Below are 24,000 nucleotides of genomic sequence, written 5' to 3' on the forward strand. Positions count from 1 at the left end.
CTCCTCTCCAAAACTCGGTCTACCCATCTAATCTTCAGCATTCTTCCATAGCATCACATTTCGAAAGGTTGTATTCTCATCTTGTCTGAAATGCTCACCATTCAGGTTTCACTTCCTGAGTAATACCTTCAGGAAATACTTCCTAACTTTTAAGTTTATATTGAATGTTCACTAATTCCTCGTATTCCTACAGCCACTCTGCATTTCATATCCTCACTGCTTTGACCATCACCAGCATATTGCTTCAGGTCACCGCGTACATATGTTTGGTTCTGGACCGTTACAGTCACAAGTTACGTTTGTTTCTTGATGTGATATATTGGCAGGTTTCCACAGAAATGCCAAAAAGAAAGTGTATATTTACTGAGGAAATTAAACCCGAACTTCCGTTTCTGAAGCTGGAACAGCAAAGCGAGAAATTGTTTTGAACATTTGTATACACGTGATAACATTAAAAGAATACAGTATTTGTTCGATTAGTAAAGCACGGTAATTTGATGTATTTTTAGTGTGAGTCATACCAAATAAACGCTATGATGAATGCAGTTGTAGTATAAACATAAATCTACTGTACCGAGAGAGTATTAAACGAAGTTTCCACAATAGTCGATTCATTTGAAGATGTAATTTGAGTCCCATATTGCGATTTTGGAACTCTGGTTATCCTAAAATAATCACACGAGAATTTCACTTTCGTGGGACACGGAAAATCTACAGAGATTTTCTAACGCTGCGGAAATCGCAGAAGGCCGTACTCGTCCCTACGACGCGACGTCGCAAATCCTGCTTACTAACGTCGGTTTCCAACCGATTTAAATCGGACAACAGATTCGGCACGTTGACGCGCAAAACATTTGAAGGCGGAATCTAGCGTTAAATTTTGCCGTTGGCGCTGCTGCCCTTTGTTTTACTACACCTGTACGAGTGTGCCGTGTCCCGCCAAGAAATTGCCCGTCAACAATCGCTCCGGTGAGGGAAAAAAAAAAGAAAAAGTAGCGGAACGTTGGCAGCCGTGCGGGGAGCGGAGCGCAGCGCCTCTGGCGGCGGCCGCGCGCACTAGCGCGACCTCGAGAGGCCGCCAAGCCGCGGAGCGCAGAGACGAGTCCAGTCTGCAGCGGACGGCGGCCGGCGAAGGTGTGTGGGCGCGCGAGCAAGTCACAGAGCAGCGGATAGGGTTAGGTGAGGAGAGGCGAGTGCCGAGGGGTAGCCAGGTAGGGAGAGAGAGAGTGCGCGCCGGCGATGGAGGGCCCTGGGCTGACCGCGGTGCTGCTGCTGCTGCTGCTGACGCTGGCCGCTGACAGAGCCAGCGCCAAGGGCGAGAAGTCGCTCGAGTACAAGATACGCGACGACCCGGACCTCTCACAGGTAAACACGGCCGGCCACGCTCTGGCGCGCTCCCGCTTCTGCAGCAGCCGGCAGCGTCTCTGTGTGCGCTGTAATCAGTGTAATCGTATGCCTTCACTGACCGCACGAGATCGACCTACATGTATACTCCGCGAACCACAGCACAGTGCATGGCGGACGATACATCTTATGTCACTATTAACATCGATTTTCGTTCTGACTCCATACGTATGTACGGCGAGGAAAATGACTACCGTACGTCTCTGTGCACACCTTAACGTCTCATCTTTTTCTCACGCTTCCTACGCGAGGTATACGAAGCGGAGCAAAGTTTCGCGTTCTGCTCCAAATGGGCCAACCGGGATCGACCGACCGCCGTGCCATCCTGTGCCAGTGGCGTCATCTGGATGCGGCTCTCCCGGTCGTTGTCGCTGAGCGCTGAGCGCACCCCTTTCCCGCCTTCCCGCCAACAAAAATGTCCCTGGCAGTGCCGGGAATTGAACTCGAAACCTCCGAATGCTAGTCCGCAGCTCGAGGTCGTGCGGTAGCGTTCTCGCTTCTCACGCCCGGGTTCCCGGGTTCGATTCCCGGCGGGGTCAGGGATTTTCTCTGCCTCGTGATGACTGGGTGTTGTGTGAGGTTAGTTAGGTTTAAGTAGTTCTAAGTTCTAGGGGACTGATGACCATAGATGTTAAGTCCCATAGTGCTCAGAGCCAGCCTCCGAATGCTAGCCAGACACGCTGACCACTGAGGTCCGTAGGCGGACCGACATACGCGAAGCTGCCAGCATAATGTCCGCGCGGTCTCCTTCGAATACAACTTCTCTAAATTTAACCAACGGCGTTCCGCGAGATGGTCTTACTTCCAGTAACGTTCTCCGATCACCTCTGCCACACCTCCGTATTGGCTATACAGCTACCCTGCGGCCTTGTAACCGCGCCTCTGAATTCGTCCCGTGTTTGCTGTGACAACTACTGGATACGAACTCCATCACTGGAACACTACTCTAGAATTGCTCGCACTAACATCTTGCACGCATTTTCTTTCACTAACGCATCGCATTTTCCCAGAGTTCATCCAACACATATAACACTTCCCATCTTCAACCTGGATATTCATTTTTCTTGACAGTCTTCTGTCACGCTACTTCTCAGTATTCCGCTAAACAGGTGATGTGATATTTAGGGATCTGTGATGTGTACCTAGATTCTTCAAGTAATATCGGTACTGAAACTTTGTAAGTAGGTTCTAAGTAATGAATCCATTTTGAGAACCGCTGTAGGATCTCAGTTTTATTATCCAAGAGCCGCTCGCGGTGGTCTCGCGGTTCTAGGCGCGCAGTCTGGAACCGCGCGACTGCTACGGTCGCAGGTTCGAATCCTGCCTCGGGCATGGATGTGTGTGATGTCCTTAGATTAGTTAGGTTTAAGCAGTTCTAAGTTCTAGGCGACTGATGACCACAGCTGTTAAGTTCCATAGTGCTCAGAGCCATTTGAACCATTTTTATTATCCAAGAGTGCAACCATGTGTGCGTATATATAACATTACTTCCAATGCCAGGCGTTCAGAATTTTCAAATTGGCCTCTGTTTTAGCTGACATTCGAACGAATTACGTGGGACTTTTAATTATTTTTTTAAGAAAAATGAGACAGCTACATATTCCTGTGTAGTTACATTGCCTTTTCTATTGTATTCCTTGGGTATTAATTGACAGTATCAGAACATTTGACCGTAGTTCGACTTTCTTCAAGGATGTTTGATGGTGTGGGCGACCATGCGGGAGGTGGGGAAAGAGTGAATGTAGTAATGTAAAACTTATTCCCTCTTGTTTTCTAACACTGCTAAGACTGTACGCCTTTTTAACGACATTCGTTCCTGGTAATTTTCGTAAGGGCGATCATGACGTCAAGGTTGAGTGCCCTCACCCGATACACACATACACGTCTCCCCTTCAGTGGTCTGCTACGTCAGGTTATGCCCGAGACCCTCTGCGGCAGGTTAATCAAATGGTTCAAATGGCTCTGAGCACTATGGGACTCAACATCTGTGGTCATAAGTCCCCTAGAACTTAGAACTACTTAAACCTAACTAACCTAAGGACATCACACACATCCATGCCCGAGGCAGGATTCGAACCTGCGACCGTAGCGGTCACGCGGTTCCAGACTGAAGCGCCTAGAGCCGCTCGGCCACACCGGCTGGCGCAGGTTAATCCAACATGTCGCCTTCTTCTCATTTCATGGCAGCCATAGTGGCAGTGCTTGTCAGACTCGGGTCAGTCACATGAATGGGATACCACAGGGAAAGCGAAATGTGCAAAATATACAGTACAATAAAAATCAGCAACATTCACAAATCCGCAACATTTTTGACGTGTTCACTTCTTACTGGAGGCTCTCTGATAACCAACTGAAGCCCTCGTGATGAAGTCTTTCCGAAGTTTGCATTACCATCGTAAGACGAACTTTATTATCACGTTTTCCAAATACATCACCATAACTTCCACCTATCAACTTATACGTTTGCTATTTGGTTCAAATGGCACTGAGCACTATGGGACTCAACTTCTAAGATCATCAGTCCCCTAGAACTTAGAACTACTTAAACCTAACTAACCTAAGGACATCACACACATCCATGCCCTACGCAGGATTCGAACCTGCGACCGTAGCGGTCACGCGGTTCCAGACTGTAGCGCCTAGAACCGCACGGCCACCCCGGCCGGCGTTTGCTATTTCCTGGAAGTCTAACTTGGTACGCGTTCGACACACTTGAGCAATATTCTATTACGGGTCGCACCAGTGCTTTGTAAGGAACGCTATTTGCAGACTGTATGTCCCCAGTACTCTACCAGTGAAGGTGTACCTGTACCTATAACCGAACCTATACGATTGTTGCGTTTCGTATCTCCACAAAGTGTTACACCCAGGTATTTGTGTGAACTGGCCGATTCCAACTGAGACTCGCTGGTGGTATAGTCATAAGGTACTACGCAGTTTGAGTTTTGTGAAATGGACAATTTTAGATTGCTGAACATTTGAAGCTGTTTGGCATCACTTTCACAATCTCATTCAGAGATGCGTGGATAGTTGCGTAGCTTCTTTTCTAGAAGTATTCCATTAGAGACAGACACATCATCTGCGTAAACGCCGACGTTGCTATTAGTATTGTTCGCAACGCCATCAACGTACAGCATGTATAACAGGGGTCCCAACAGACTGCCTTGAGGCTCGACTTTTGATACTTCTACATCTGTCGACCGCTCTTCATCCAAACTAACTTGTTGTGTCCTCCGTACCAAGAAATCCTCAATCCAGACGCAGTTTTCGTGTCCGCGCTGTTACAGGCAGGTATTTTTGAGTTGCCCTGTTCCAGATGAAGATTGTCATCTTTAGGTTGTATCAGGTGGTTTCCATATCCATATGGCATCGATGTCTCAGTTGCTGTCACAGTACTCTACAAGTCTGCTCCATTAATGTTGGTGGAGCAATTGTAGGAGTGAAACATTTGCTGTATACCACTGACATAGGTTTAGAATGGTATGAAAAAAGCGTGTGTTCCATGTAACATATCTTCTGACCCAACTGTCAACACAGCTGTCGAGTAACCTCATTACGAAATCAACTTTCGTAATTCGATGACTTCACAAATAACTGCTCCAGCAAAAATTTAACACCTACCGTAGCTCCACTAACACCGGAGGAGCAAACGTGCCCAGTATTGTGACAGCAACGGAGACATCGACGCCACGTGGATATCGAGACCACCTGACATAACCTGGAGACGTCAACAACGCCGAAGTAGGCCTCTTATGACAAACTGTATTATCCAACGCTGCAGCGTCTTCACCTCACGGCATAACGTCAGAGTTCCACGCGTTCTGTTTTTACAACGTTGGTTTTTTCTGCACTTTTTTTAGGAACACCACGATTATTGTGTCAGACAAGTGGAACGTATGACTTTATCCTGGATGGAGATAATATCCAGGTACTAAAGTACTGTAGTTGTTGTTTTCTGAACAACTAACTATCCGACATAATCACAAAGTATTTCGATAAGAATTGTGTGCCTCGGTTGCAGACAGTAAGGCGGAGTTCACTGCAACCACTCAAGAAATCAATCGGTTGATACGATAATGGACACGGGTGGCCCAAACCGGAATTTGGTGTTCAGATAGTGTGAGACTGCAGCAAAGTGAACTGTTTCGAAAACGAGCACTCCGATAGCGAGTGACTGAGTTGCTGGCGTCTCCACCCACGCCTAAAGCAACTCCTGGTGCGCCCCAAGGCACTGTGCTAGGACCGCTGCTGCTGGACACTGTTACTTGAAAACTTAGGTTTTCCGAAGCGGCTGGAGCTGTGTATCGGGCAATTCTCTGCGATGAAAGTTGCCGTAATGTCGAGTTGTAGGGCTGTAGCACTGTAGCAGCTGGGGAGGGAAGTGGACCGCGCAAACCGTCACGCCTTCCGTTTTTCGGACACTTCAGCGAAAAGTTTCCGCGCCGACATTGATGGAGGTTACATCACTCCACTCGTATTTTCATAAGCTCTCGATCGGTATGAAAAAAGTGTATGTTTCCATTTAGCAGAAGCTATATTTCCTTCAATAGCTTGGCTGGTGGAAGAATTAAGAGGATTAGACAAAAGTCAAAATTACAGCCCCATCTGCGTGGTATCATTTGCCGGAAACCGCATTTCGACGTCTTGAACCGTTCACGAAATGAATGAATGCGCCTGACGGTGCATGACGGAGAGAGGAAGAAACGGTCTTCTTATCTTATTTTGACGATCCGTGCGGGAGATAAGCCGCGGAGGCGCCACGCTCGCGGTGCGGCCCCTCTGGAATAAAGTTTCGAAAGCCAGCCACCGAGAGGTGCTCGCAAGCACGCCGTTTCGTTTAAGTTCCCTCAACATGTCTGTCACACTTTCGTGTTTGTGTGCCGGTTAATCGATTATTTCTACTCTGGACAGTGTTGTGAGGACTGCGACTATTAACAAAAAAAAAAAAAAGTACGTAGTTGTGCGCCGGCCGCGGTGGTCTAGCGGTTCTGGCGCTGCCGTCCGGAACCGCGGGACTGCTACGGTCGCAGGTTCGAATCCTGCCTCGGGCATGGGTGTGTGTGATGTCCTTAGGTTAGTTAGGTTTAAGTAGTTCTAAGTTCTAGGGGACTTATGACCTAAGATGTTGAGTCCCATAGTGCTCAGAGCCATTTTTGAACGTAATTGTGCGTCAGTCAGAAAGTCTTACTTCGTCCACTTTACGCTCCGAAGGTTAACTGCCGTCATCGGATAGAAAGGATCTTTTACATGCTTACCATTGACAGCCGTGCAAAAAACGCTTTGTGGATGAAAGACCACCTTCTGACTGACTCATACTTATACACTTTCATACGGACCGTACCTCCCTGTTACGGTCCTACGATCACGTCTCCCAATCCATTCGATTCGTGCTTCCACGCCTTTTTGATGAGGATCCCAAACACTGGAACAGTATTCTAGAGTTGGCAGGCTTCTACGTCGTATCCTTCGCAAATGCACCGCTCTTTTCCAGAACGCTTTCAACAAATCCAGGTCGCCCATTCGCGTTTCCCAATACTGGTATTTTACGCGATATTCCCGTCTGATATACTATGCATTATCGCCTGATATTCAAAAAATGTGATGGACTGTAAAAGTTGTTCACCAATGCTGGCAGACACGTAACTGATGGGCAACAGCCACCTGGATAAAGGCTACCTCCGAAGTACTAAGAAGTGGTGTTCAGTGAGGAATATAGCAGTAAAGTGCCTTTCCTCCCCGTGGGGACAGCAGGGACAAGCTTAGACTAATTACAGGAGCACACAGGCATCGCTCCTTACGCAAAGTAGCCATAGTAAATGGAACAGTGCGAAGCACCCTCTGTCGTGCACTGCACAGTGTTTTGCACAGTATGGCTGAAGGTGTAGACGAATTGCAGTTGTATGCTAGAAACGAGAAAGGTAACGGAAACAGGTAGGTGGAAGCAAGACGTGACCAGAATGAAAGAGGTAATGTCTGTTTTCATTAATTTCCTCTTACAAATACTCTCCTTTCTGTGTCGCCCCCCCCCCCCCCCCACTCACTCCGCTACTTGTATTCTGCTGTTGTCCTGCTTTCCGCTTACCCAAACCTCGTTTTCACATCCCTAGTAATCGTATACTTATTTCGAGCAACTAGTACAGTCTAATGGAAACTGTGACTGAATATTACACGAAGTAAACCAAAACACGTGTTATTAAACCTCCACCGAGCGTTTCGAGCACTTTCACTGCCATCCTCAGTGCTCCCCACTTGAAATTTTTGCTTACTGCAGCCGGTCGTCTGCTTTGCTGTTACATCTTACCTGTCGTCTAAGCCGTGGCACATAACTCTGTGAAAAATAGCACAGTTACATAAGACTGCGTCTGGAGAGCCGCATACTGAATACTATTAACATACAAACACCTTGCATTACTCACTGTATTCGCGAAGACGAACTGTCCATAGATTGTGCAAACTGGACTCGAAATCGCCCGTCCGAGTTTTTCGCGTATTTTGTTACGTCATCTCCAGTAGCTCGTTACAGATCACGCGCGTACCGTTGTTTCCTTGTCCCCATTTAAGCCAGCCGACGGTGTGTGGCGGAGGGTGCGTGTGGTGCCAGTGCGAATGACGCGTGGCTTGAACCACTCCCGCTAGTCCGAGTTTTTCGTTGCGCTCATTTCCGGAGACGTGTGTGGCACGAAAGAGCAACACGAATCCCCACTGTTCCTGTAACATGATCTCGTAACGACCTACTCCAAATTGAATTAAAATTGAGTTTAGAGCTTAAATCTAACAATCGTCCAACTTTAATTTACGTAAATCGCATGCTGAAAATTCTTTCTTTGGCGGAAACTTTATAAGAAGAACTGCGGCCAAGAGATGAAGTTATTTGTCTTTAATTTACTGTAATCTGTTTCCATAAAAGTCATCAACAATTAATAGTGCTATTGCTTCCGTTCACTTAATCTCTGAAAACAGCTACGGCCCACAGTTGAGTAATTTCGTAATTTTTTGTAATTGTCCGCGATAAGAGCAGAAGTATTCGCTTCGCAAAACATAATCCGGAAGTAATATCAGACGTCGTAAAATGAATGTGACTGGAATTTCTACGGATGTAACGATTTAATTGGGATCAAAACAAAATGGCGCGTAAAAAGGTCGTGAACAAAACGAAAAGCTCCCGTATTTAAGCATTCTGATTCAGTTACGTACTTTACTATCGTTTGCACTGAAAGAACGGTTAAATGACGTAAACTCTACACAGAAAATATTTTTAAAATCTTTTCAATGTGAACCAGCTGTTACACAGATTCACTTTATGAAGTCAGAGAGCCGAAGAAATCGTAAAAGTATATGTAATAGTTTAATAATAAGATATTTGTCTTGTGTAAAAGAGATTTGTCTACTTTTTGTCTCATTAATGGTTGTAGAGTTCATGCATCGCCGCCTAACATAGATGTTTAGAAAAAATGAAGTTGAGTATCACTTCAACCAAACGGACTAGTCATTGTCAACATCGCTCGCGGGACGTTCCTTGAGCGCGACGCTGACGCCACCCTCTCTCCCTCTCTCTCTCTCTCTCTCCCTCTCAACGGCCGACCCCCTCTCCCCCACCCCCCTACCCCCCTGTGATGCACAACGCCTCTCTTGTAGTGCCTGCCACTGCAGCTCGTTGAACATCTCGGTGAGGCTTTTGCTCACACCAGGACACTACGCGAGGTAAAGGCCCGCTCTTCATTCGACCTTCTCCATCCCTTTCATTAACCGTACGTGGCAAAGGTCGCAGGCTGGTTAACAAGAGCCACGAATCAGTCGTGCCAGTGTTTTGTAAACCACATTTTTTCGTGGATGAATACATTTTTGTTTAAGATTCTCCCAGTGAATCTCAACCTGGTATTTACTTTTGTTGCTATTTACGAACCATCTGTCCTCATGGAGCAGCGCGGGGTAGCCACGCGGTTTGAGGCGCCTTCCACGGTTCGCGCGGCTCCCCTCCCTCCCCCCCCGTCACCCCCTGCCCCCCGAAGGTTCGAGTCCTCCCTCGGTCATGTGTGTGTGTGTGTGTGTGTGTGTGTGTGTGTGTGTGTGTGTGTGTTGTCCTTAGCGAAAGTTATTTCAAGTTAGATTGAGTAGTGTGTAAGCCTAGGGACCGATAATTTCAGCAGTTTGGTCCCATAGGAACTTACCACCAAATTTCCTCATGGAGTTTTCCGCGCTATCCACTAGATGACCTATGTATGCCGCAAACAATAACGACCCTGTAACACCACCCCCGGGAGTGCATTTGCAGACCAGCGTTGTTACCTTCCTCTGTGTTTTGTGTGTAGAGTGTTGGAGATCCCCCATTACAGGCTATTTCACTGTTGTGGTGAAATTTTGACAGAAACGACGGTAACCCGGGTGCTAAGCCGAATAAATCGTATTCATGTCATTGATCTCTAACGAGGCACCGGAGATCACGGTTAGCTTATATTAAAATACTCGCAAAATATGCCAGAACAACATTCTGAACCTCGTTGGTGGATTTGAGGTCGATCATATACAGAGAAGTACGAGCAGTGGACCCTGTGTCAAATAACACTCAATAATTGCATAAGGAACTTACCAGCGTTATATGGCAAGTCGAAGAAAAAGAAAACCTGGACCAATTCCTTTTTGTCTCACAGTTTTTTCGAGAATGTTGCATTTTCGTACGTTCAAACGTATTTGTATTACAGTTGTACTAATAACCAGTAAACCCCCAATTGTTTAAAGAATGAAACTCCCATATACGAAACAGCTTCAAAATTGTGATTACTTAACGAATGAGACAACGTGTTAAATATTTGACTTTAAGCACGTAAGCGAGAAAAGGTCGAGACAAGATTTGAAAGTATGTTCAAAGTGTTTTGGAAGTTCCTAAGTGCTCTTGTTCTCAAACATTGGACGAATATACCGTAGTTTCGATATTTTTGATCTTCGCTCCTCAAGTTGTTTTAAACTTTTAACATAAGGTTAGATTCTTAATGAGCAGATTGTGACGGCATTTTAAATTTCAGAATTCGGTTAGTAATAATATGGAATACTAGCTTAGCGTCCCTTGCTTCGCTTGCGTTCGTGTAGTGACAACAATGAAAATATTTTCGTAAACATATATTAGACCTCCTGAAAAATTAATGTCCCAGGGAGTCGTTTTTTTTTACTGTGCAGTTCTGACAAAGCTGATCTGTAGTGGTGACTGTTAATTAGCTTTCTATGATTTCGTTCACACATTGCAACACCTTCCAGACTTTTCACGCTAATTAAGCCCGTAGAAGCACTTCCGACCAGAAAGCGATTCTCGCAGCTGGAGTGGGAGCTATCTGTTAATCTCGCCTCTTGAGTTCTTGTGCTGATATTCCCATAGAAACTTCCATCCTCTGTTTCACTCTTAGGGGTGGAATTTCGAAAAATCCGTTCGTAAACGATGCTTACAATATAAGATCAACACCCTTCCCGAATCTGAGGTTTCTGGCCCTGGGCTTGGCGATTGATGAATCAGTCAGGAAACTTCCTTTCATATATAGAGACTGACAACCAGATTTTTGTAGTAGACAATCTGCAACTGCCACTAAAAATGTTATCTCTGCCATTTTTATTCTGGCACGTTCGCTATTACGTACCAGTAGTCTTTGATGTGACACGCGGAAATGTTATCAGTATTTCGTTTCTAAACTTTTTTAGCAAAGTCTCTTTCTAATATTACAACACGAATTGTGCTTTCTGTTTGTTTTGTTAGCAAACTGCGAAATACAGGTTCCCACGTGAAGTGCGCTGTTACGAGATCTATTATTTTACTACTAAATGCCATTTTAGTGTTGAAAGGATTTTCACTTTTACTTTAATAGCCTTTGTTTTAGTATCTGAAATTTTCATAACACATATTGTGAGAAGTCGTAGTTAACATATATAATCCTTTTTGCACACAGTTGTAATATATATATACTTGAGTACAAAGCAAAAACCAGGATCTAACACACACACACACACACACACACACACACACACACACACACACACGTGTGTGGGGGGGGGGGCAGCGGTTCTAGGCGCTACAGTCTGGAACCGCGCGACCGCTACGGTCACAGGTTCGAATCCTGCCCCGGGTATGGGTGTGCGTGATGTCCGCAGGTTAGTTAGGTTTAGGTAGTTCCAAGATGTAGGGGACTGATGACCTCAGAAGTTAAGTCCCATAGTTCTCCGAGCCATTTTTGTGTGTCCGTGTGTGTTAGATCCTGGTTTTTGCTTTGTACTCACTGTTTCTGTATCGCCACTATTATTCGTCTTGTTTCGGAACGCACTTCAGCTGTAACCTGTTGTCCACACCGACACGGTTACTCTGCAGTTCGCACTTAAGTGCCGTTGCTCTCTCGAATAGTGCGAGGGAAAGACGGACGTTTCTTTTCTGCGCGAGCGCTGATTTCTTATTTTATTACGATCATTTCTCCGTATGTTGGGGGGAGGCAACACAATATTTTCGCATTCGCAGGAGAACGTAGGAGACCGAAAATCCGTGGCAAGATCTCGCTGCGGCGAAAAGCGTCATTCTTTTAGTGATTGCCACCCCAACTCACTATCACGTCCGTGAAACTCGCTCCCCTATTCCGCGATAATACAAAACGAGATGCCCGTCTTTGAACTTTTTCGATGTTCATTGTGGTATGGATCCCATTTCGTGCAGCAATACTGCGGAAGAGGACGGACAATCGTAGTATAGTCATTGTCTTTTAGTAGAGCTGTTGCACGATCTAAGGGTAATGTGTTTAGGTTCTAGATCACAAGTTTCGCAGCACTGAAGACCTATCTTCAGATGACATCCGTATAACAGTGAAACATGGAAGAGTAAGAGACTCTATAAAATATGCTCTAACATCAAGAAATCGAAAAAAAAAATCTTTTGAAAACATGTGAAATAGAGAAAACTGTACTCACGTAACTTTCATAAGGACTCAGTAGCCCGGAACATGGAACCCAGCATTCTTTACCATACCAAACCAATAAACCGCTGAACAGCAGTACGTCAATGAACCAAAATCAGCCGGACGTAGGGATCCAAGTACAAAAAGGTCGGCGGGGCCTAAACAAGTTGCATCACGGCAGGCGTCTGGTACCACGAAGATGCGTGAAACGCCGTATAAAGGCCTGATGAGCGGTTGGGGAGGGGGGGGGGGAGGGGGGACTGGCAGCAATAGCTGGAGAGCGTTTGTCAAGCAAGAAGCGTGTTAGCGGAAAAGGGGAGGTACGAACAAAACAAACACGAGCCACAGCTTTTCTCCGTGCTGCGTGCGTTGTGCCCTCCCGCCGCTGCCTCGTGCTGCCGAGTCGCTGACACTCTTGTGGTTTGCTGCCGTTTGCCAGCTGGCGGTGGTCAGCCACGCCATGACGCAGCTCCAGCCTCCAGCCCGGTGGTGGGCAAAGGGCGGCTCGCGAGCCGCACCAGTCCCTTTGGCGCCCTTAGAGCGGCCCTTGCAGGAAGTGCAGGGCGTTCGAAACTTCGTGTCCCGCGCACAGAAGCAGCATTGTAAGGTGGTGGAGAACGTGGATTCGCCTCCACCGGCGCTTCTTTTGCTGTTGGTGACGATGTCTGCGAAAGAGGGTTGTGGGTTACGCTTTCGAAGTAAAGCGCCTGAGATAATTTTTAACGCGACAAAGTAGAAGCAAAGTGAAGCACGTGAAGGAATATCTGTTGCGTTTAACGGCCTGGAATAGTTTCTTCTGAAGTGTGGAAAACAGCTCAGACAGGGTGACAGAAAGTAATTATGTTTTAATTAACTGATATGACAAAAGTCAAGGGTTTAGAAAACATCGTTCCTGTAAAATACAACTAGCTCTTTATTCACATGAAGTGCTGACTGCTATTGACAAGCGATTTCAGATCGATTCCGTATTTCTGGATTTCCGGAAGGCTTTTGACACTGTACCACACAAGTGAAATTGCGTGCTTATGGAATATCGTCTCAGTTATGTGACTGGATTTGTGATTTCCTGTCAGACAGGTCACAGTTCGTAGTAACTGGCGAAAGTCACCGAGTAAAACAGAAGTGATTGCTGGCGTTACCCAAGGTACTGCTGTAGGCCCTTTGCTTTTCCTTATCTATATAAACGATTTGGGAGGCAATCTGAGCAGCCGTTTTCGGTTGTTTGCAGATGACGCTGTCGTTTATCGACTGATTAAGTCATCCGAAGTTGAAACCAAACTGCAAAATGATTTAGAAAAAATGTCTGAATCGTGCCAAAATTGGCAGTTGACCTTAAATAACGAAAAGTGTGAGGTCATCCACATGAGTGCTAAAAGGAACTCGTTAAACTTCGGTTATACGATAAATCAGTCTAATCTGAAAGCCGTAAATTCAACTAAATGCCTAGGTATTACGATTACGAACAACTTAAATTGGAAGGAGCACACAGAAAATGTTGTGGGGAAGGGTAACCCAAACACTGCGTTTTATTACAGGACACTTGGAAAACGCAACAGACCTACTAAGGAGGCTGCCTACACTACGCTTGTCCGCCCTCTTTTGAAATACTTCTGCGCGGTGTGGAGTCCTTACCAGACAGGACTGACGGAGTATATCGATAAAGTTCAAAGATAGGCAGCACATTTTGTATTATTGCGAAATATGGGAGAGAGAGTCACAGAAATGGTACAGGGTTTGGGCTGGACATCATTCAAAGAAAGGCGTTTTTCGTTGCGACGGAATCTTCTCACGAAATTCCAATCACCAACTTTCTCCTGCGAATGCTAAAATATTTTGTTGACACCGGCCTACATATGGAGGAACGATCACCACGATAAAATAAGGGAAATCAGAGCTCTTACGGAAAGATACAGGTTTTCCGCGTGGTATACGCGATTGGGATAATAGAGAATCGTGAAGGTGGTTCTATGCCAGGCATTTAAATGTGATTTGCAGAGTATCCATGCAGATGTAGATATAGAAGCACCTGCTTTGGTGCGGCGTGGTGAAGCAACTCGACTAAAAGAGTCGCTGGGAGTCCCAAATGGTCAAATGTGTGTGAAATCTTACGGGACTTAACTTCTAAGGTCATCAGTCCCCCAGCTTACACACTATTTAACCTAAATTATCCTAAGGACAAACACACACACACCCATCCCCGAGGGAGGACTCGAACCTCCGCCGGGACCAGCCGCACAGTCCATGACTGCAGCGCCTCAGACCGCTCGGCTAATCCTGCGCGTGTCTGGGAGTCCCCTGCGGAAACTCTGCATGTGCAGCCGCCCGTAATTGCGAAAGTATTGCCGGTGGAGGATTTTCTACACGAATTGAGCCCTCCATTCTGTCCCTTAAATGTTCGATGGGCTTCGTGTCGGGCGAGGTCAGTGCTCAAACCTTTTACTCAAATTGTCTGGAATGTTCTGTGGCCACGTGACATGGAGCAACGTCATCCATAAAAATTCGATCGTTGTTTGCGAACGTCAACTCGATGGGTACCTGTGAAAGGCCTGAACATAATTATTTTCAGTCAGTGATCAATGCAAACGCAGCCCACAACGTGATGCAGCCTCGTGGGGTGTGCTCCACACTCGAACCCTGCCATCAGCTCTCGCCGGCTCAAATCTGGACTCGCCTAACCAGGCCACGGTTCTGGAGTCGTGTGGGGTCCAATCGATACGGTCACGCTGCAGGCGACGCCGTGCTGTTAGCAGAGGCACTGGAGTCGGTCGCCTGCTGCCACAGCCCATTAATGCCAAAGTTCGCCGCACTGTCTTAACGGATTCGTTCGTCGTAGGTCCCACATTGATTTCCGCAACTACTTCGCGCGCTGTTGCTTGTCTGTTAGCACTGTCGACTCTATGCAAACGCCGTTGCTGTCGGTCATGAAGTCACTGCGTTGTCCTAAAATTTGGTGTTTTCGGCACACTTGTGAGACTGTGGACCTCGGAGTATTGAATTCCCTGACGATTTCCGAAGTGCAAATGTCCCATTTGCCTATCTCCAATTACGACTCCGCGTTCGGAGCCTGTTAATTCCCGCCGTAGGGCCATTCATCACGTCGGAAAGCTCTTCACACGAGTCACCCGAATACAAACGAGACCTCCGCCAGTGCACTGCCGTTTTGCAGCTTGTGTACACCACACTGCCGCCGTCTGTATGCGTGCATATTGCTATCACACGACCTTTTCACCTCAGCGCAGCATGGAGTCATTTGAAACGCGATTTGACAAGAACTCCGAATCCGAAATAAGTGAAACATACGACGTGAGTGACAAAGCTTTGTAATAACACTTGAAGGTAAGCGAAGATACGACAGGTTTCCTACTTTCTATTTTTACACGGTTACCTGTTGTGTCTTTATCTTCAGGCGACTGCTCTGAAGAGACGAGATCTTCCTTTAGAAATGGAGACAGAGTTGCGACCACAAAGACATTTATTTTGATTGTAATGTTTCGGTCACTGTTTGACCATCCTCAGTGGTAGGCGGTGGTGTGGCGTGTTGTAACTCCACTAATGTCACACCGCCACGACCTTTTTTTTGGTCATCAGTCTTCTGACTGCTTCGATGCGGCCCGCCACGAATTCCTCTCCTTTGCTAACCTCTTCATCTCAGAGTAGCATTTGCAGCGTACGTCCTCAATTATCTGCTGGATGTATTCCAATCTCTGTCTTCCTTTGCAGTTTCTGCTCTCTACAGCTCTCTCTAGTACCTTGGAAGTCATTCCCTCATGTCTTAACAGATGTCCTATCATCCTGTCCCTTCTCCTTATCAGTGTTTTCCACATATTCCTTTCCTCTCCGATTCTGCGCAGAACCTCCCCATTCCTTACCTTATCAGTCCACCTAATTTTCAACATACGTCTGTAGCACCACATCTCAAATGCTTCGATTCTCTCCTGTTCCGATTTTCCCAGAGTCCATGTTTCACTACCAAACAATACCGTACTCCAAACGTACATTCTCAGAAATTTATTCCTCAAATTGAGGTCGATATTTGATATTAGTAGACTTCTCTTGGCCAGGGATGTAGTTTTTGCGAGTTCAAGTCTGCTTCTGATGTCCTCCTTGCTCCTTCCGTCATTGGTTAGTTTAGTGCCTAGGTAGCAGAATTCCTTAACTTCAACTACTTCGAGACCATCAATGTTGATAAGTTTCTCGCTGTTCTGATTTCTGCTACTTCTCATTACTTCTGTCTTTCTTCGAGTTACTCTCATTCCATATTTTGTACTCATTAGATCGTTCATTCCGTTCTGCAGAACATCTAATTCTTCTTCACTTTTAGTCAGGATAGCAATGTCGTAAGCGAATCGTATCATTCATACCCTTTCACCTTGAATTTTAATTCCACTCCTGACCCTTTCTTTTACTTGCATCATTGCTTCTTCGATGTAGAGACTGAACAGTAGGGGCGAAAGGCTACAGCCTTGTCTTACACCCTTTTTAATCCGAGCACTTTGTTCTTGATCGTCCACTCTTATTATTCCCTCTTCATTAGATCAGATTAGATTAGATTCAGTTTTCGTTCCATAGACTCAAAAAAGGAGATCTTTCTCGTGGGTGTGGAACATGTCAGCAAGTATAATATAATAACATAAAAGATTTAAATGTAGTACTTACTAGCCTGATCATTTGTTAGGAGGTTGTCGAAATAGGTGAATACAATTGCACATTTGTATATTACCCGTCTGCCCCTATAGCATACTCCTATTTTTATCAGAATCTCGAACACCTTGCTTTTTCCAGGTCGACAACTCCTATGAATGTGTCTTGATTTTCCTTTAGTATTGCTTCCATCGTCAACGGGAACGTCAGAATTACCTCTCTGGTGCCTCTACCTTTTCTAAGGCTACCATCGTGATGTGAGGGTCTGAAGGTGTTCAAAACCTGACCGAAATCGGTTACCATCAAAATAAATGTTTTTGCGGTCGAGACCGTTTTGTCTATTCTGAAAAGTACTTTTAGCCAGACCAGTGTTGTCCACGAGAAATGTTCTCAAAAACTGTAAAAGCTAGCTTTTAACACTCAGAACCGCATTCATGACTCACAGTCGCAAAAATTAGTGTTTCCTGTTCTTTTCTTATTCGGTTCTACATATTCGTGCCAACAATCGTTTCGTCTCGCGAGAAGGCGTCTTATTGATGAGGACATGGAACCGTTCCTAAAGTTAACGACATCAGTCAGTCTTTGTTATGAATCAGTTTTATGCATACTTTTTTTTAATATACAATACTTTTATTAATATATAATATCGTTGTTACGTACCTATATTTTAACGAAGACGTAAAACTGTGAATAATGTTTACTAAGTTAATTTTAGGAGGAGTTGTGGAATGAAACAAATGAGGTGTCGAGTATTGAGAAAGGTGTGCTCAGATGGTTTGGACGCACAGTGGATGGACGAGAGGGGACAGACGAAACAAGACGAGTGTTGACGGGAGAGTTGGAAGGGATAGACCTCAGCGAAATTACCCCATTCACAATGAGCATATAGCTGTCTATTGGGGCCTCGAAAGACACTTTATTCGTCGTACCGTCAGTGTTCGTCTGATGTGGCTGACGAGTTTGCCGGTCAGCGCTGCAGCCTGTCCGGCAGGTGGTGCTGCGTGCCGCGCGTCGCCGACTGCGGGCGGCGACAGAGGAAGCGGCGGCCCATATTGGGGACAGCCGGCCATTAAGGCCGCGCCGCGCAGCTACCAAGCACCAGCTACCAGCCACCAGCTACCAGGCACCAGTGTGCACGTATCCGCTGCTGAGCGCATGACGTCACTGGCGAACTATCGGCGCTAGTGGTGGCTATGACCGAACGGAAACAACCGATTCACTCGGTTACTCCAAAGCAATCGACGCATTCGGTTACACTTTTCCGTAACGGTTGAATTATTCGGCCAGTCTCTGGAAGCAACTGAACGAAAACAATCGTCCAATTGATCGGATTACTCATTCATTCTTTTGACTGCAACCAATGTGTGAGAGCAGCCGAATGGAAACGGTCGCGTAAGTCGGCTGTAGTTTTACTTCACCTGGTTCAAATGGCTCTGACCACTATGGGACTTAGCATCTGAGGTAGTCAGTCCTCTGGACTTAGAACTGCTTAAACGTAACTAATCTAAGGACATCACACACATCCGTGCCCGAGGCAGGATTCGAACCTGCGACCGTAGCAGCAGCGCGGTTCCAGACTGAAGCGCCTAGAACCGCTCGGCCACAGCGGCCAGCAGTTTTACTTGTCGCTTGGAGTATTACTCAACTATTTTTTCGACTAAAAGCTGTCTATGGTAGCAATTAGAAGACTGTTGCAAAAGGCGGCCGGAGTGGCCGTGCTGCTCTAGGCGCTTCAGTCTGGAACCGCGCGACCGCTACGGTCGCAGGTTCGAATCCTGCCTCGGGGATGGATGTGTGTAATGTCCTTAGGTTAGTACGTTTAATTAGTTCTAAGTTCTAGACGACTGATGACCTCAGAAGTTAAGTCGCATAGTCCTCAGAGCCATTTCAACCATTTTGAACTGTTCCAAAAACAACGAAACAAACACGCCAAAATGTAAACAAACGCAAAATCCTCAAGATTGGCCATCCTTTACAGAAGCTCGAAACTTAGCGCGGAGTTAAATGCGAGACGCCTGTAACAGTTTCCACAACGAAACTTTGTCTCGAAACCTGTCAGAAAACCCAAAGAGATTCTGGTCGTGTGTGAAGTATGTTAGCGTCAAGAAACAATCAATGCCTTCTCTGCGCGATAACAATGGAGATACTATCGAAGACCGTGCTGCCAAAGCAGATTTACTAAACACAGCCTTCCGAAATGCCTTCACAAAAGAAGACGAAGTAAATATTCCAGAATTCGAATAGAGAACAGCTGCCAACATGAGTAACGTAGAAGTAAATATCCTCGGAGTACTGAAGCAACTCAAATCAAAGCAAGTCTTCTGGTCCAGACTGTACACCAATTAGGTTCCTTTGGGAGTATGCAGATGCATTAGCTCCATACTTAACAATCATACACAATTGTTCGCTGTGTTAGAACATTATGAATTACCTGGAAGGAAACGGTCTATTCACACACTTTCAACACGGGTTTAGAAAACATCGTTCCTGTGAAACACAACTAGGTATTTATTCACATGAAGTGTTGAGTGCTATTGACAAGCGATTTCAGATCGATTCCGTATTTCTGGATTTCCGGAATGCTTTTGACACTTTACCACACAAGTGGCTCGTAGTGAAATTGCGTGCTTATGGTATATCGTCCCAGTTATGTGACTGGATTTGTGATTTCGTGTCAGAGAGGTCACAGTTCGTAGTAACTGACGGGAAGTCAGTGAGCAAAACGGAAGTGCTTTCTGGCGTTCCCAAAGGCAGTGTTATAGGCCCTCTGCTGTTCCTTATCTGTATAAACGATTTAGTAGGCAATCTGAGCAGCTGTCTTCGGTTGTTTGCAGATGACGCTGTCGTTTATCGACTTATAAAGTCATCAGAAGATCAAAACAAACTGCAAAACGATTTAGAAAAATAACCAGCGGAAAGGCTCAGTAAGCGACGAGGAGGAGGAGGAGGAGGAGGGGGGGGGGGAGGGAGGCAAGGGACTCAGCCCTTCGGAGCAGGTAAAATCATGGCAAATGTCCGCACACCGGTATGACAGGCAATGTGTGGTTTTCATGAGCAATAAATAGGGCGGAAATGATTTTGATCTGTGTTCCAGTTTCCTGTAAAGGTTCCGGAACTCTGGGAACCGAGGTGATGGAGAAGTTTTTTAGTTGTGTGTGTGTAAAGATGTTGTTAGTTTGCCGGACTTTGAGGATGTTATCGTAACGCTATCTACTCATCGTATTTTTTTTTTGTTTTTTTTTTTTTGTTTTTACACTTGGTCCCAATGAGCCAGTGATCTCTTGCAAACATTTTCTCAGAATAAATTGGTAAATGAATGAAATAATAAATGCCAATAATTTGCACAGTCATAGTAAATATGTTCCAGAATGTCGTGCGAATGAAAACAAAGTATCGGCGGCGAGTTTCGATAAAAGGAATAGTACATCCTTTTGCAGGTTTCCGATTCATTCAAGGTTTGTTATTGCAACAGTGCGTATGGAGTATATGAAATGATAACATTTATAAATCAAAAGTAGAAACGGTTCTGAGGAACCAGGTATCGACCCACGTTAGTACGTGGTGCAGCCTCTACAAGCGGAAATGCAGACGCGCTGACTCCGGCATCCGGTCCATCGTACAGAAGGGGAGTAAGGCTGTCCTGGGAGCCGCTGGTTGGCCTGTTCACTCAGTCCCGCGAGGGTTGTCCGCTGAGGTATCGCACGAGTCACCGCTCTTCCCGTCGTACCCCACACGTGCTCGACTGAACACAAATACGGAGATCGTGCTGGGCAGAGAAGTTGCTGCACGCCTCGCAGAGACTGGGTGTGTGCGCGCCAGCGTTATCCTGTTGGAAGAACTCATCACTTTGTTTGCAAGGACGGAAAGAGAGCGGGTCTAACGGCATTTTGTCCTCAGCGATCGCTGGTCTGCGTCCCCCCCTCCCCCTCCGTAAACGAGCCCAGAACATAAGGCCTGCGGTGTCGGATGAACGCGCGCTGCGAAGCACCCGCCAGGTCCACGTTGTGAGCGCGAACGACCGCCACTGCCGCGCAGCCGGGGTCTGCCTCCATCGCTGGAGGTCACACTCTGCACCTTCCCGTCTTGTGAGTGATCCCCTGCCGGCACCAGTCGAGCCGTGCACACTGACGCCGTGGCGTGGCTGGGACTGGAGGTGCGCGTGCCCGCAGTCCCACCGCTAATAGGTTCGCGTCGACGCGTGTGGGCTCGCAGGCCCTCTTACCTGGACGCCGCTGCCCTTACAACATGACGACCCTAGCCGACGTCTGTGCCTCGTGGGCGTGCAGAAGCTCGTCTAGAGCCGACGTGACCGCTGACACCAGCATCGTCGCACAGCTGCCGCAGCGCCTCCTGCTTGTGTGGCAGTTCTCCGAAAGAATTTTCCCACAACTCGGGAGGCCACAATTTGCCCCATTCCGAGTGGCTCAGTGCGCTGCAGTAAGCACGAGGCCGGTTGCCTGCTTGCTTCGCACGTTGGCACCGCACAGACCTTCTAGCTGTGTGCATTCCCAGTAAAGGTGGCGCCCTGGCAACCACTACGCTCCCTGTTGGCGGACGACTTGAGACCATTATTAGTGCGTCTAGTATCCCCAGGTGGCATATGCCGTCATCGGATCAAAATCTTTCCGTGTACTTTTTTTTTAAATTCTGGCAGTGTATTTTGTGTGGTGTCACCGCCAGACACCACACTTGCTAGGCGGTAGCTTTTAAATCGGCCGCGGTGCGCTAGTATACGACGGACCCGCGTGTCGCCACTGTCAGTGATGGCAGACCGAGCGCCGCCACACGGCAGGTCTAGAGAGACAGATCCTAGCACTCGCCCCAGTTGTACAGCCGACTTTGCAAGGAACGGTTCACTGACAATTACGCTCTCATTTGCCGAGACGATAGTTAGCATAGCCTTCAGCTACATTTGCTACGACCTAGCAAGGCGCCGTATTCATTTGATATTGAGATTCTATTAATGTATCATCAAGAGCGATGTTCTACAAATGTGGATTAAAGTATTCCAGAAGCTACGTACTTTTCTTTATAGCATTCATTACGTATCCTGTTTCAGACCTCACGCCAGCCTGCGTGAGTTTAAGCGCGTGCCTTTCGGCTTCCTCTCGTAGTGTCTAGGCTCTCTAGTCTAGACACAACATTTTGGCGGTCGTTCCCTACACATCCTGTTAGTCTGTATCAAATCGGGGAGGGGAGTTGGTACGGTCTTCTTCTTACGTGTAAAGATGCCATTAATGCAGGTTTGCCTTTCTTTAAGAAAAATGGTAGGATGAGTAATTCCTCGCGTGTACTGCATCAAAATGAGAGAAAAATGGCGGGATCGATTCCTGTGACATCCTGAGGCATCGGGGAATCGTCAGTTTAGCACTGGATACAAGTGCGAGGGGAGGGATGGTGGTGGTACTGGACGTACCGTCCACCGTGCACCCTTCAGTAGTTTGAGGAGTGTGGGTGTGGGGTGCGGAGTGCGGGCCAGAGCCTGGATCGGTCGCCACCGATGCCGCGAAGACACGGGATCGATCTCCGGACACGGCGAAGAGTAATTCTGCAGCCGCGGCTGTACTTCCAATCAGCGCAGCCTCGCTTACCGCTGCCGGGAGGAAGGAAGGAAGGAAGCGGGCGGAACAGAACAGAACAGAACAGGACGGAACAATGGCGGGCTGTCAGGCGCTGCGCTCAGGGGGTGAATGGAGCGCAGCGCTGAATGAGAGTCAAAAGCTGGCAGGCGGGCTGTTCCCGTAATGACGGCGGGGGAGCGGGGCAGGTGCGAGCCGGGCTGCAGGTGTTCTGACAGGCGGCAGCGGTTACTGTCTCCACCCACACCACTCCCATCCACTAAATACTGTCTGCTCCTTCAGACTAACACCTGGAGCCAGTGTTAACGTCTGCCGAAATTCCGGCACAGCGCCAGCCTCATACAGGGCCCCGTCCCTAAATAAAGTCCGCCTCATGCAGACATATAAGACCGCTCACTTCTCACTTGAATACTCTCTTTCAAACTCTGAGGGTGGTGTTCTTGCGGTATTCAGTCCAGAGACTGATTTGATGCAGCTCTCCGTGATACTCTATCCCGTGCAGGCCTCTTCATCTCCCAGTACCTACTACAGCCTACATCCTTCTGAATCTGTTTGGTGTATTTATCTCCTGGTCTCCCTCTACAATGAATACTAAATTGGTGATCCCTTGATGTCCCGGAACGTGTCCTACCAACCCCTTCTTCTAGTCAAATTGTGCCACAAATTCCTCTTCTCGCCTCCCCATTAGTTACGTGATTTACCTATCTAATCTTCAGCATTCTTCTGTACCACCACTTCGAAAGCTTGTATTCTTATCTTCTCTAAATTGTTTATCGTCCATGTTTCACTTCCATACATACCTACACTCCATACAAATACTTTGAGAAAGGACTTCCTCTCACTCAAATCTACACGGTGTTACAAAAAGGTACGGCCAAACTTTCAGGAAACATTCCTCACACACAAAGAAAGAAAATATATTATGTGGACATGTCTCTTTCCATGTTAGAGCTCATTTTATTGCTTCTCTTCAAATCACATTAATCACGGAATGGAAACGCACAGCAACAGAACGTACCAGCGTGACCTCAAACACTTTGTTACAGGAAATGTTCAAAATGTCCTCCGTTAGCGAGGATACATGCATCCACCCTCCGTCGCACGGAATCGCTGGCGCACTCCTCGAGAATGGCGTATTGCATCACAGCCGTCCACAGTACGAGCAGCCGTCCACAATACGAGCACGAAGAGTCTGTACATTTGGTACCGGGGCTGCGTAGACAAGAGCTTTCAAATGCCCCCATAAATGAAAGTCAAGAGGGTGGAGGTCAGGAGAGCATGGAGGCCACGGAATGGGTCCGCCTCTACCAATCCATCGGTCACCGAATCTGTTGTTAAGAAGCGTACGAACACTTCGACTGAAATGTGCAGCAGCTCCATCGTGCACGAACCACATGTTGTGTCGTACTTGTAAAGGCACATGTTCTAGCAGCACAGGTAGAGTATCCCGTATGAAA

General features: G+C 46.9%; 1 protein-coding gene across 8 annotated transcripts in view; it reads left to right on the forward strand.

Annotated features, from left to right (window-relative positions):
• Positions 1-1,112: 1,112 nt before the first annotated feature.
• Positions 1,113-24,000, forward strand: part of LOC126109689 (fasciclin-1) — a 670,295-nt gene continuing 647,407 nt past the window's right edge. For all 8 annotated transcript variants that reach the window (XM_049914739.1, XM_049914738.1, XM_049914740.1 and 5 more), the window contains exon 1: positions 1,113-1,365. In XM_049914739.1, coding sequence (XP_049770696.1) covers positions 1,240-1,365 — 126 coding nt within the window. In that variant the 5' untranslated portion in view covers positions 1,113-1,239. The remainder of the gene's footprint in view (positions 1,366-24,000) is intronic.

Source organism: Schistocerca cancellata, chromosome 12, assembly GCF_023864275.1.
Source record: "Schistocerca cancellata isolate TAMUIC-IGC-003103 chromosome 12, iqSchCanc2.1, whole genome shotgun sequence".
Lineage (NCBI taxonomy): Eukaryota > Metazoa > Arthropoda > Insecta > Orthoptera > Acrididae > Schistocerca > Schistocerca cancellata.